This window comes from Ochotona princeps, chromosome 24 (assembly GCF_030435755.1).
Source record: "Ochotona princeps isolate mOchPri1 chromosome 24, mOchPri1.hap1, whole genome shotgun sequence".
Lineage (NCBI taxonomy): Eukaryota > Metazoa > Chordata > Mammalia > Lagomorpha > Ochotonidae > Ochotona > Ochotona princeps.
This window is the reverse complement of record NC_080855.1, coordinates 36,098,854-36,111,775: the sequence shown is the minus strand read 5'-3', so window position 1 is coordinate 36,111,775 and position 12,922 is coordinate 36,098,854. Positions and strand designations below refer to the sequence as shown.

Sequence of the window (12,922 nt, the reverse complement as noted above, 5' to 3'; positions counted from 1 at the left end):
CTGTGAGTTGAAGATTTCTTCACCCTACCCCATCCAAACCCTTCTGGTTGCATCTCGGCCCACCCACATCCTATTTTAGGATGCACCTTCGGGTGGTGCTGCCTTGACCTGCCAGATTGCCATCAGTCTCTTTACCCATAAGTGATGGCAGGTGCCATGGTCACTCCTAGCTTAGCCCATTGCCACCCCAGCTCACGAGATAGCCTGCTCTGGTGCCAGGCTTTGCCTGCTAGAAGCCCAGCAGCAAGCTGTATTTCCATAGGATTGGGCCCACCATTCCCCCATAGAGTTTACCCCTTGACTAAATTCTCTCACTCACTAGTTGGTGTCTTGACCCTGCCAAATGTGACCAGTCCACTGTTCCACCACCCAGTCAAGTAATCGTACCTAGCCCTGCCAGACAGGCCCCCATCCACAACTTTGGTGTGGACTGGTGTGTGGTATTCAGTGATGCTTTAAGCTAACAACCCATCTCAGGATTCCTAATTTGGCTGGTGAATCAGTCTGGCCCAAATAGATTTTTTGTATATTCCCCTTGAAATCATCAGGTCTCAGTCCCACTCTTGCCCTGAAGTTTCCTGACCATGTTACTGGTAATCCCCAAGAATTCATGTCTCACCTATACTAAAGCTGGCCTTACTCATGGGTGTCCCTAAGCAGCTATTCCATATTGTAAGAGCCCCAGAGCTTGCTGCTGGGCCACTAGCAGGCAGAACCTGGCACCAGTTGATGCACTGGCCACCCAAATCCAAGGACTCAGTCACTGCCTTTCGGCAGTGGCCTTGGCCTGAGTCCCAGGCATAGGATCCCGCCCGGCAGGGGCATCCTGCCACAGCCACCACACTGTGGGGAATTGCAAGCCATCCCCAGCCCCAAGGTCCGGAATCCTGGAATCCTGACAAGTTTTAATTTACTAACATACTGACAGATTTTTGGATCACTTCCAGGTGATGGAGAAGTTTAGTCTGGGCTCAAAATCCCATTTACCTCAGTAAAAGAGGGCATTTTGGAGTCTGGTATGGTGGCCATGCAGCTAAAGTCTTTACCTCGAATGCTCCAGGATCCCATACAGGCTCTGGTTCTAATCCCGGCTGCTCTGCTTCCCATCTAACTGTGTTTGTGGCCTGGGAAAGCAGTTGAGCATGGCCCAAAGCTTTGGGACCCTGTACCCACAAGGGAGACCTAGAAGATCTTGTGGATCATGGTTTTGGTTCAGCAAAGAACTGGTCATTGTGGTCACTTGGGGAGTGAATCATCAGACACAAGATTTCATCTCTGTCTCTCTTCCTATGTATCTTTCTATCTATCTATCTATCTATCTATCTATCTATCTATCTATCTATCTATCTGTTTGACTTTGCAATAAAAATAAATACATAATTAAATAGGGAATGTTTGTGTTTCATCAACACTCGATGTTCAGCTGTGACTTGATATTTACACTGTGTGAGTGTTATGAAGAGAACTTTCAGTTTTCTTTGGCACTTTCTCAGGAACATAAAGCAGAGCTTGGTGTTTGGACAATGCAGCATGTGGACACCATGTTGACTCATGAAGCTGTATGCTCAAGATTCCACTTTTCCTGACTGTAGCAGAGGTCATAATAATGTTTGGTCTCTTCTCCATGCAAAGGTTTGAAACTTTAGTTTATTAGGCACGTAGCTATTTATGACCAGAATATTGAACGTATTTTATGTATTTATTTGTTAACAAGTAGTTCGGGGAGAGGAGATTCAGCTTTGATGTGCTGGTGTACTCTGCAAATGCCTTCAATATCCATGACTACAATGGGTCAGAAGCTCAGAAGTTCAGCTGAATCCAGGTCTTCTGAGTAGAATGGAGGTACCATGTTAGTTGAGCCATCCCTCATGCAGCCTAGGATTTGTAACAGTGGAAATTTAAAGTGAGGAGGCAGGCCCAGATATGTGACACAGATACTCAAATATAAGAGAAGTGACTTAAGTACTATGCTGGAATACAGGTCCATATGCAGTTATTATAATATCCTGGGTCTGGGCACAACTAAGTAGCCTAGCAGTTAAAGACCTTGCCTTGTAGCACAGGAATCCCATATGGGCACTAGTTCTAATATCGGTGGTGCTGCTTCCCTTCAACTCCCTGCTTGTGGCCTGCAAAAGCAGTAGAAGATGGTGCAAATCTTTGGGACCCTGCACCCTTGCAGGAGACCCAGAAGAGGCTCCAGGCTCCTGGCTTCGTACTGGCTCAGCTTAGGCCAATGCGATCACTTGGGGAGTCAATCATTGGATGGAAGTTCTTCCTCTCTGTATATCTGATTTTTTAATAAGAACAAATATATCTTTAAAAAATAGTATGCTGGGTACTGTGTGTAAAGGTGATATTTGCTCCTCTTGCCCATACTGTGATCCAAAACTGGAAGGTGAATTCACATGCATTCTTTCACCAATGCATTTTCTTACTCAAAAAACATACCCAAGAGTGACCTACATTTTTGACAACAAAAGAGATTAACTGATGTCTTTAGCTTCTTAATTCTGTCAGATGTCTAGAAATTTCATGAGTTCTAGAGAAGTGAGTGGATGGATCCCTGCAAACCTCACAGCTTTCCTCAAGTCTCAGTTTCCTCAAGTGCTTATGGAGGAAAATAATTGCTGGTTTAGGAGATTTATGGAGACCACAAAGGCCCAGGAAAATTCTTCACAGTGACAAGGGTTGCGTCATATCTGTAGACAAGGTTAAGCCACCGGGTTTCCACAATATTTAGGGAAACACAAGATTGCCTTTGAATTCTGCACTTCAAATGTCTTCTCTCTTTTTCTCCCAGGTACCTGCAAATTTTGGGATTCTGAATAATTAAAGTATAATAGTATTAAGCTACTTGTAACTGCATTTTGTTCAGTTTATTTCAAATGGATATCAAGTTTACTCTGTTTACAATAATAATCGCATATCATTTCATTTCCCTTCACAGGGTGTGTGGGATTTAGACATGAAATGTTTTAAAAAATATGGAAATACGTGGGGGTGAGTATCTGGAAAGCTTCTTCATTCTGGTGAGGTACTCACTGTATAAGGGACAACCTTAGCTCAGAGCCTTTTGATATAAACTTATCCAGGGTAAAGTTGTAAGGTGTCAGTGTCTGAATTTGGTGTAAATGTAGGTCATCAGCATTTTCAGCTGTTGCTGACCAACGGAACCCAATCTGAACAGGGCATGGTTGTTTTTTATTTTAGTTGCTTTTGGATCAATAATTGAGTATAACACATTTTTCCAGAACATCATAATATGCGTTTGTGTCTGCGTGATAGCATTTCTTCTGTCTGTTGATTCCTTTTGTTTATTTTTTTGAAGGTTATTTTATTATTTATTATCTTTTGGACAATCTTTACATAGTTAACTATGGTAAAAAGATTCAAGGGCTACAGGGAAGTGGGTAAGACTACTATTTCCATATTGTTTCCTTCATGTATCTGAGGTAAAGGGGGTTACTGAGGGAGATGCCCCACCCAGTTTCCCACCAACCCCAAGTCCTGGTTGTGGGGCATGCTCTAAGATACTTGCTCAAGTGGTTTTGATAGTTCACCAGTCATGAATCGCTGCCAGTCTCACCACGCCAAGCACTATGAGGTCGTTGAAGAATCTACTGGTTGACACAGTCCAACATAGAGACTCCGTTTGCCCAGTGTTTCGCTGCCAACATATAGCTGAGGTGGTTGATTGACTTGTTCTTTCTTCTTTCTTTTCTTGGTTAGGGTTCTGAGTCTGCCATTTCAACTGGGGAGATTTCCAAAGAAACTTTGTCTGAGGTGTTCCCAGACCAGATTCTTTTTTGTTCTAGCAAGCATAGGGCCTGGCACAGTCCATCACCACAATCAGCTGATGGTTGCAGTTGTTGGGTTGGTTCTGTTTTCAGTCCTGACTTGCACTGGAATCAATGTTGCAGTCCAGCGTGGTTCTGCCCAGCACATGCTCGGCTCTCACATAGACCAGTGGGAGCTGCAGCCTAGTTGGAGCGACCCACAATAACCCCCACCAGGCCCGCCCCTTACCCTGGTTTGCCAGTATGTGTAGCAGACTAGTCCAGTCTGTCCCACATCCCATTTGGCTCTCGTACATGTCAATGGATATTGAAGCTTACTTCCATCTAACCAACTCAACTATCCAGCCCTCACGGATGTTGTTGAGTGCCTCTCTGTCTAGCCACCTCAGCCCCCATCCTATTTTTCATGCCCTCCCACGGGAGTAGTGACCCAAGAGGGGGAACCAACTATTTCCCTCCCCATTCTCTCTCAGTCCCGGTTTATGCACTCTCCAGGTGGTTCTGTGATTTGACTTGACAGAATTAGTTCCCAGTGCCAGCTTCTGCCAGCTGATGCTGCGGCTAAGCCCAAACAACCCTCACCCACTCTAATTTATGCTTGCACCAGCAGGAATAATCAGCCCAGTCTGGCTTTTCCCTGATCTGGTCCACATGCAGCGCACAGGTGTTGTAGCCCTGCTTAGTCTGGTCTGTCCCCATCCCAGCTGACGCTCTCCAGTAGGAGTAGCTGTCCAGGGAGGGAACCAGCCCCTTAATACCCTTGCTGGCTCTGCTCCCTCCCTTCCTGGTTCTCACACGTGCTGGTTGGGTGCTGCAGTCACATCCAGTACAGGCAACCTCACCCTGGCATTCCATATTGTGCACTGGCTTTTGTCGCCACCAAACCTGGCTTGACCCACACTCTGTTCTGGTGTTCAGATTTGCCAGTGGATGACATGAACTGATTCAGCCTGGTCTGCCCCTGACCCATGCCAAGTATATGCCTGTGGGAAACTTTTCATTCTTAGGGTGGGGGGCGGCCTGAAACTTCTTCAGGGTGGCAGCTGCAGGAAGCACCCCTCGGAGGTGGAATTCGGCCAGGGACCCAGGCCAAAGCCACGGCCCTGAGGTGATGGGCGGGTCCTTGGCTTTGGGCGAGCTCTGAGGTTTTTATGATATGGAGTAGCTGCTTGGGGACACCCATGAATAGGGTCAGCTTTAGTGTAGGTGAGACAGGATTCCTGGTGCTATCCAGGAACAGGGGCATGAAATTTTAGTGCAACAGTCATAGTTCCCCTTGCAACTAGTCTGGACTGGGACTGGATGCACCAGGCCAGGCCATACCCCAACACCATCTGGTGTCCTGGAGGACCAGGGTAGATGTGGGATGGACTAGGCTAGGTCTTAACCCATACTGAGCCATTTGTGAGCCGTATGTGGGTATGGACGAGCCATGGCTGGGCTGTAACATCCAACAGCATGAACCAAAAGGGGTTGAAAGTCAGCCAAAAAAAAAAAAAGCCACTGTTCCTGACAGGACAGGAGGTAAACTGAGTAGTGCTGGCTCATGGACCCCCTGATTTGTGAAAAATCTGGCACTGGAAGGGGTTTTGATGGAGGAGCCTGGGCAACTCCTCTGGCAGGACATAGTCCCTACAGGTAAGCGCAAGAAGCATGATAGAAACAGCCCAGATTAGGCCATGGAAAGTTTCCCACAGATATGTTGATTGCTTTTAACAAAGTATCTAAATTCTGTTACCTAAAGATTATATTTAAAATGTGATTTTGAAAGAATGATTATTGGTCAAGCTGGCATGGTGGTATAGATGGTCATTTCTCCACCTATTAGTCATGGCATTTTATATGAACTCCAGTATGTGTCCAGCTGCTGCACTTCTGATCTGACGCTCTGCTGACTGCTTGGGAAAGCAGTGGAGACTGACTCAAAAACTGGGCCCCTGGCCCACATGAGAAACTAGAAAGAATCTCCTGTTCACATATTCGCTTCAGTTCAATTCTGGCATTTATGGTGTGGAATATACCTTCAAAAAAATGAATGAGTGAATTGAATTCTTTAGAAAAGAGAGAATAACTGATAGGTACAAGTAAATATGTTGTATATATACATCATATCTATGCAATATATATGCATATATGTATGTATTAGTCTCTGCAATTGTATGGTTTTTTTTTTTTTTTTGGTTTTCAAAAATTTAAACCAATAGTTTTAGTAAAGATAAGTATACAAATTGCTTTGCTTTTTTTTCCCCTGAATCTAGTGAGTAAACATAGGGTTTATTTAAACTATTTGGTCCTCTCTTGGGTTGATAAACTTGATGACATACAGGGCACACTTTTCATTTTCAGCATTCATAAAGAGGTATAACTGATAGGATTGGAACCTATGGGCAAATGGGAGAAGGCTTTGCCTCTTCCTATTTTTTTTTTTAATTTCAGATCTTATCTCATCAAACTCTTAGAGCTGGTCCAGGAGTTTCTGAGGTGACATGGCGTACAAAAGTGTTCTAAGAACATGTAGCACTGGACCTCTTTTCACTCAATCCTAAATTCCCCTTGCAGGATTTAGTATTTGTCAGTCTTAAATGATTCACTTGCCTTTGTGTTTTAATTGCATAATACCATTTTTTAAAAATTGCGAGACATACAGAAAGAAGAGCATCTCTGCCATTAGTTGTTTCATGCCACCAATGCCAAAGAATGCTAGGGGTGGTAGGTGGGAGGAGCCAGGAGCATAATCCAGATCTCCCATGAGGGTGACAGGAAGCAACCACCTGTGTGATCACCTTCTGTACCTCAGGATCTTTGACATAATATGGAGTCTGGGGTTGGATCTTCAATTTGCACTCAGCCAATGCAGTATAGGATGTGGTGACTGACTGCCATCGTCACTAGTAGGGAAATGCTCACTCCCTTATTTGACTTCATGCTGTTGTAAATTTTCTATTTTTCTTCCTGTTCTTCATCTTGTTTTATGGATTTCATGTAAAAGTATGTATGGTAGCTGTGTAAGAGAGACTATCATATCCAGACATGAAGACACAATGTAGTATGCATCTCAAGTTCAAAATCACAAATGGACTCACAATGAAAGTGTTACATATACCATAACAACAGGATGCTGGACTCTCTGCTACTATGTATACATATAATATCAGGATACTTAAAGAGCAGAATGTTGGACTTGTGACTGTTTATGAAGGACTTCACCATAGTAATATAGTGGAAGGGTAATCTAAGCATTTATGGAACTGTATCATAAAATAACAAAGTGGGAAATTGAAAAATAATGAAATACATAGTATTACAAAAGGGTTTGTTGAAATTGTGTATGATGAACAAACTATGCATAAGTTGAAACTTTACCTCAAATTCAGCTTATCTTTTCCTTAGTGAAATTTGAAATTCTCTTATCTTTTAAATTCTTTGAACCTAGATCAAAGAAAAGCTCTAAAATTCTTTCAAAATATTTGTTGATTATGTTTTCATAATCATAACGGCAAAGAGAAACAGAGAAAGAGATATTTTCCCTTTGGGTTTTGAGTCCCTGTGTGGCCAAATAGCTTGTATAAGACCAAGGAAGACAGGAGCCAGGAGGCTTATTCAATCTTCAACATGGATGTCAGGATCACAAACACATGGGCCTTCTTCTGCTGCTTTCCCAGGCTGCTACTTGTGAGCTGATTTTAATGTTGAGCAGCCTTTCCGGTGATGATTTTCAATTGCTATGCCACCATGGCAGCAATCTAGTATTATTTCTATATGTGTGATTTTCATGATGAGCTGTTTAGTTTCTAAATTTATTTTACTTTTCTTGAGTGATCTTGCCTTTATGAAGACAAGTGTGTCTTCTGTGGTTGGAATCTTACTGTACATCCTACTCTAACTTGAACCAAAAAGGGATATTGCTGTGTGTTATACAAAAGGAGTATGAGAAACATGACATCAAGATCCAAGTGTGGTTCCTGGGCTTGGCTGTGGCTATTGCGTTAGGCTTGCTGTGTTTAATCATTTCTGTTTTCCCATAATAGATTGTATGATGGTCGGCAGCCTGTGCTGGTCATCACTGATCCAGACATGCTGAAAACAGTGCTGCTGAAAGAATGTTACTCCATCTTCACAAACCGACGGGTAGGCATGCTTATTATTCAAGTTTAAGTATTAATTGTTAAGCTTTTATTCTTAAATATTATATAGTACCAAAATTATCAGGGAAGTTTCATGTGTGTTTCATTTTGTTTTTCATTTCATTTCGTAATTGGTGTATTTCTCCAGTGGCAAGTAGAAAACAAACATTATTCAGATCAGATTTCATGTTTAACTTCTCTCTCTCTCTCTCTCTCTCTCTGTGTGTGTGTGTGTGTGTGTGTATGTAGCTAGCCACATGGAGCAGATATGTAGATTTGTGTAACTAGCAGCACAAACAAGATGAGAATTCTTTCATTACAGAGATTCCCTCTTACTATTTTGTTGGAGCCACAACATGCATCTCATCCATTACTTTTAATAGATTCCTTAATAGATTCCTTATAGGAATTTTTACTTTTTTACTTAGATTTTGCCTAATGTTCATTTTATTTTTTCAAAGTTGAAAGAAAAATATTTATTTAAATTTTTAATTTTTTATTAAGTTTTTTCATTAATTACATTGTGTTGTAATTTCATAGGAACTGGGATTCTGGCCACCCCTCCCCACATCCTCCCCACATGGTGGGTTCCTCCACCTTGTTGCTATCATAGTTCAAGCTCATTTGAGATTCCCTCTTTCTAAGCATATGTCGAGCATAGAGTCCAACATCTTATAGTCTAGGCAAGTCCAACTACTTATTGGGGAGGCCCTCTATGGTCTGATGGCAGAGCCAGCAGAGTATCATCCCGATCAAATAAAAGCACTAACATACCATCAGCAACAATTGACATCATTATGGAATTAATTGACATAGTATTGTTAAAAAATAAATGTGATTTCTTAACCACATTCTGTGACCACAGCATTCACATTTCAATTATAGTTTATATATGATATATGACATAACATCCATAACATAACATGTTATGCATAACATCATATCCTCTTAAATTAAGGCAAACAAGTGGTATGTAACCTTTTGGGATTGGCTCATTTCCCTTAGCATTATGGTTTCCAGTTTGGCCCATGTGGCCACAAAGAACTGCATTTTGTTTTCTTTAAGAGCTGAGTAGTTTTTAAAACTGTTTTTTGGATAAAGTTTAGTTGGCGCTGGAGTCTCTTCCCTTTTCTCCAAGTTCTCTCCCTTCTCCTCTTTTATCCCCTCCAGTCTCACAATGTGTGTCTTCCATGAATTTTCCCAAGTCCATTATCATGCCACTAGAGTGTCTCCCAATCATGTAGGAGACAATGTCCCTCTTCTCACTATTGCTTGTACTGCCCATAAATAGCAAAGATCTAGTTCTGTTGTCCTTCATTAGGGCCCTGGTATACAAGAATTAACTCACAACAAAATGACTGACAGTCTCATGCATGCCTTTTGTTCATTGTGCTTTTGATATCAAATCTAAAAATTATTTGCCTAGCACTTCTGTTTTTTTTTTCCAATTTTATGGCTATGTTTTATGCATATAATCTATTTTGACCTAATATTTATGTCAGGTTTGAGGTTTAGACTAGTGTTAATTTTGGACTATGTGCTACCCAATTGTTTCAACACTCCTTCACTCACTTCCTCAAATTGCTTTATCACCTTTGAAAATCAGTTAGTAGTGATTGTATGGGTCTAGGTTTCATCATCTGTTCTGTTGTACTGATCACTCTGTCTAATCCTTCAATAATGCCATAGTGTCTTGGTAATGGTAGCTCTATAATAATCCTTAACATGTAGAGTGAATTCTCCCATTTTATTTTTCAGAACTGGCTTAGCTGTTCTTGGTCTCTTTTCATTCCATACAAAAATAGGATAGTTCATTTTTATCTACAACAAACCACAGATGAACTGTGTTAGAATCTGTGTCCTTAGAGTTGTGAGTCTGTCAATCTATGACCATAGCATGCCTCTCCATTGTGTTAGGTTTCTTGGATTCCTTTCATTAACATATTGCTATCAGTATATATATATATATTCTATCTATCTACCTATCATCTCTCTATATATATATCAGCATCTATATCTATATCTGTTAAACTTTATACTTAAATTGTTTATTTTTATCAGAAGTGACTGAAATTGTATTTGTATGATGGCTTCATAAGCTTTTACATGAAGGTAATTTCTGTGCATTGGTCTTGTGTCTGATGGGAATGGGAAATATTGAGTTTCCCCATTACGTTGTGTACTGACTGAAAGTCTTTTCTTCTGTTCTTTTTGTATAATAGCATGTTTTTTTTTCTTAATTAAGTTGAAGAAATTTGCTGTATTTCTGCATTTAGGTTTTTTATGCACAAGTATTGGAAATGTTCATTTTAAAACAAAGTATAGTTGGGCCCGGTGGCGTGGCCTAGCAGCTAAAGTCCTCGCCTTGAAAGCCCCGGGATCACATATGGGCGCCGGTTCTAATCCCGGCAGCTCCACTTCCCCTCCAGCTCCCTGCTTGTGGCCTGGGAAAGCAGTCAAAGACGGCCCAGTGCATTGGGACCCTGCACCCGCGTGGGAGACCCGGAAGAGGTTCCCGGTTCCTGGCATCGGTTCGGCGCGCACCGGCCCGTTGCGGCTCACTTGGAGAGTGAATCATCGGACGGAAGATCTTCCTCTCTGTCTCTCCTCCTCTGTGTATATCTGGCTGTAATAAAATGAATAAATCTTTAAAAAAAACAAAAAGCAAAAAACAAAAAAAACAAAGTATAGTTTTACAAGTTGGAAAATGTTTCCTAGAATTTTGAATTGCTAGGCCAGTCTGAGGATTGTTGATATAATTATCCTGTTCCTTTTCGCTTTGTGGTGTGAGACAAATGGACTTCCATGCAATCTCATATTTCTTCAGAATAGCAAATAAGTTTATTTTTTTAAAGATTTATTTATTTTGTAATTGAAGGGCAGACTTTACAGAGAAAGAAGGTGAGACAGAGAGGGAAGTCTCTCATTTACTGGTTCACTCTATAAATGGCTGCTATGGCCAGAGTAAATTTACTCAAAGCTCAGATCCAGGAGCTTCTTCTGGGTCTCCCATGTAAGTGCAGGTACCAGATGACTTCACCGTTCACTGCTGTGTCTCTAGGGTATATGCAGGAAGCTGGATCAGAATGCTGATCTAGCATGTAAGGGTTGATGTAGGATGTCAGAACTGCAATGAGTGAAGGTTAGCATGCAGTGCCAAATACTGGCCTCACAATAGGTTTGAAGTCTCAGAGGTATCATCTACCTTAAAAAGTGATCATAAAAACTATGTTTTTGGTTGCATATAATACATTTTTTAATTACTGTATGATGTTTCAATAAAAGTAGAATCAACTGATCAGGTACTGAACATGTTTACATGTTAACATGTTTAGACTTTAATTTTGTAAAGGATTTTTCATTTAAATATGCCAGAAGCCTGTTACTGAAAAAGATGGTGGCAGGAGAGAAAGAATGAAACAGAGAGTGAAAGAGAGCAAGAGTGAGACAGAGCATGAGTGTCCATCCATTGGTTCACTCCCAAATTGCTGCAATGGCCAGAGTTTGGACCATATGAAGGTCAGAGCCAGGAGCTTCTTCTTGGTTTTCCACATGGATGCAGGAACCAGAACACTTTGGTCATTCTCCTTTGCCTTCCTCTGCCATTAGCAGGCATCTGGATTATAAATAGCACAGTAGGTGCAGTTATGGGGTCCCACTGATACTGTTCCTTGTATTTTCTTGTAGTTTTCTTTATGCTAGGGCTTATGAGTTTTTCTCTTTCAGTGTTTCATTCAATAAAAAAATAAGTTGTTGTGAAGTATAGATGCGCCACTCTGTATCAGATGCTGAATCTTATTATGACACAGTGTTATGGTGCCTGCCATTCAACATCCTTCTCTATTTCCTCTTGCAGTGCTTCAAAGCCTCCTTTTGGTTCAGAATGTGTTATAAAAATTCTACACATGAGAGAAACGTTTGGTGTTTGCTTTTCTGTGTAATGTTTATTTGTTTTAATATAGTAAGCTTCCATTCCATCCATTGTGCTGTGAATAACAGGATTTCAGTGTTTAGTTCTTTGTTTGATACTATGATTTCATGGTTTGGTGGGGGAATAAATATCTCAAAGCAGAATATCTAAACCTAAATGAAATGTATTTTTACTTTTTAAGGAAAGTTCTCTTCTTTTATCAGCTGTTGTTCATGTGCATGTTTTTGTGTATAGAGAGTAGGGCAGAGTGGAAAATAAAATTGTTTCAAAGAAACATACAGGCTGTTTTGGCCATCTGGAGGTCCACCAGCAATTCGTTTCTGTTGTGCTCTATATTAGAGGATGTTTCTATTTCTGTTTAGTCTCCTGGAATGACAGATTCTCTGATATATGGCAAATTGATTTTTATAGGAAAATGGAAAATAAATGCCTCAGACCACAGCACATCTACTCTCTTATGAGGCTAGGCATTTAGAATAATATTTATGAGCACATAATCTTAGCATATCAAGTGGTAGACTTCTACTAAATAGTTTGAAATGCCTGATGTGCGTGTAATAAACACAACAGTGATGATCTTCAGAACTTATGCTGGGCAAAATGTCTTTATTTGAATTTTAGTCTTTTGGACCAGTGGGATTTATGAAAAGCTCCATCACCGATTCTAAGGATGAAGAATGGAAGAGAATAAGAACATTGTTGTCTCCAACCTTCACTAGTGGAAAAATCAAGGAGGTAATAAATTAGTATATGTTAATTACAAACTTAACTGAGTCTGGGAAAAAAATGGAGAGACAATCCTAGTCCATTTGAAGTGCAAAGTTTATTGGCACCAATGTTCCTTAAACTGACCTTTTCTCTTTATAATCTAGAAGAGAATTGCATTCATTAAAAATGTTGATGAACTACCTCTGCTTTGTTAATCCAATCCTTTTGACTTGAATATTTACTTTTAACTGTGGATGAAGTGGTGTATATAGAGTCATTTTGTCACTCCTGCTTCATTAGAAAACTATTTCCTTATGTGACCTGGATCTCTGCATCTCACTGTGGCTGGTGTTGTGTGT

The 12,922-nt window shown here is 40.8% G+C and overlaps 1 protein-coding gene across 1 annotated transcript in view; it reads left to right on the top strand.

Annotated features, from left to right (window-relative positions):
- Positions 1-12,922, top strand: part of LOC131483194 (cytochrome P450 3A6-like) — a 64,457-nt gene that overhangs the window by 11,621 nt on the left and 39,914 nt on the right. The window contains exons 3-5 of the mRNA XM_058680549.1: positions 2,951-3,003; positions 7,829-7,928; positions 12,477-12,590. Of these exons, the coding sequence (XP_058536532.1) occupies positions 2,951-3,003; positions 7,829-7,928; positions 12,477-12,590 (267 nt within the window). The remainder of the gene's footprint in view (positions 1-2,950; positions 3,004-7,828; positions 7,929-12,476; positions 12,591-12,922) is intronic.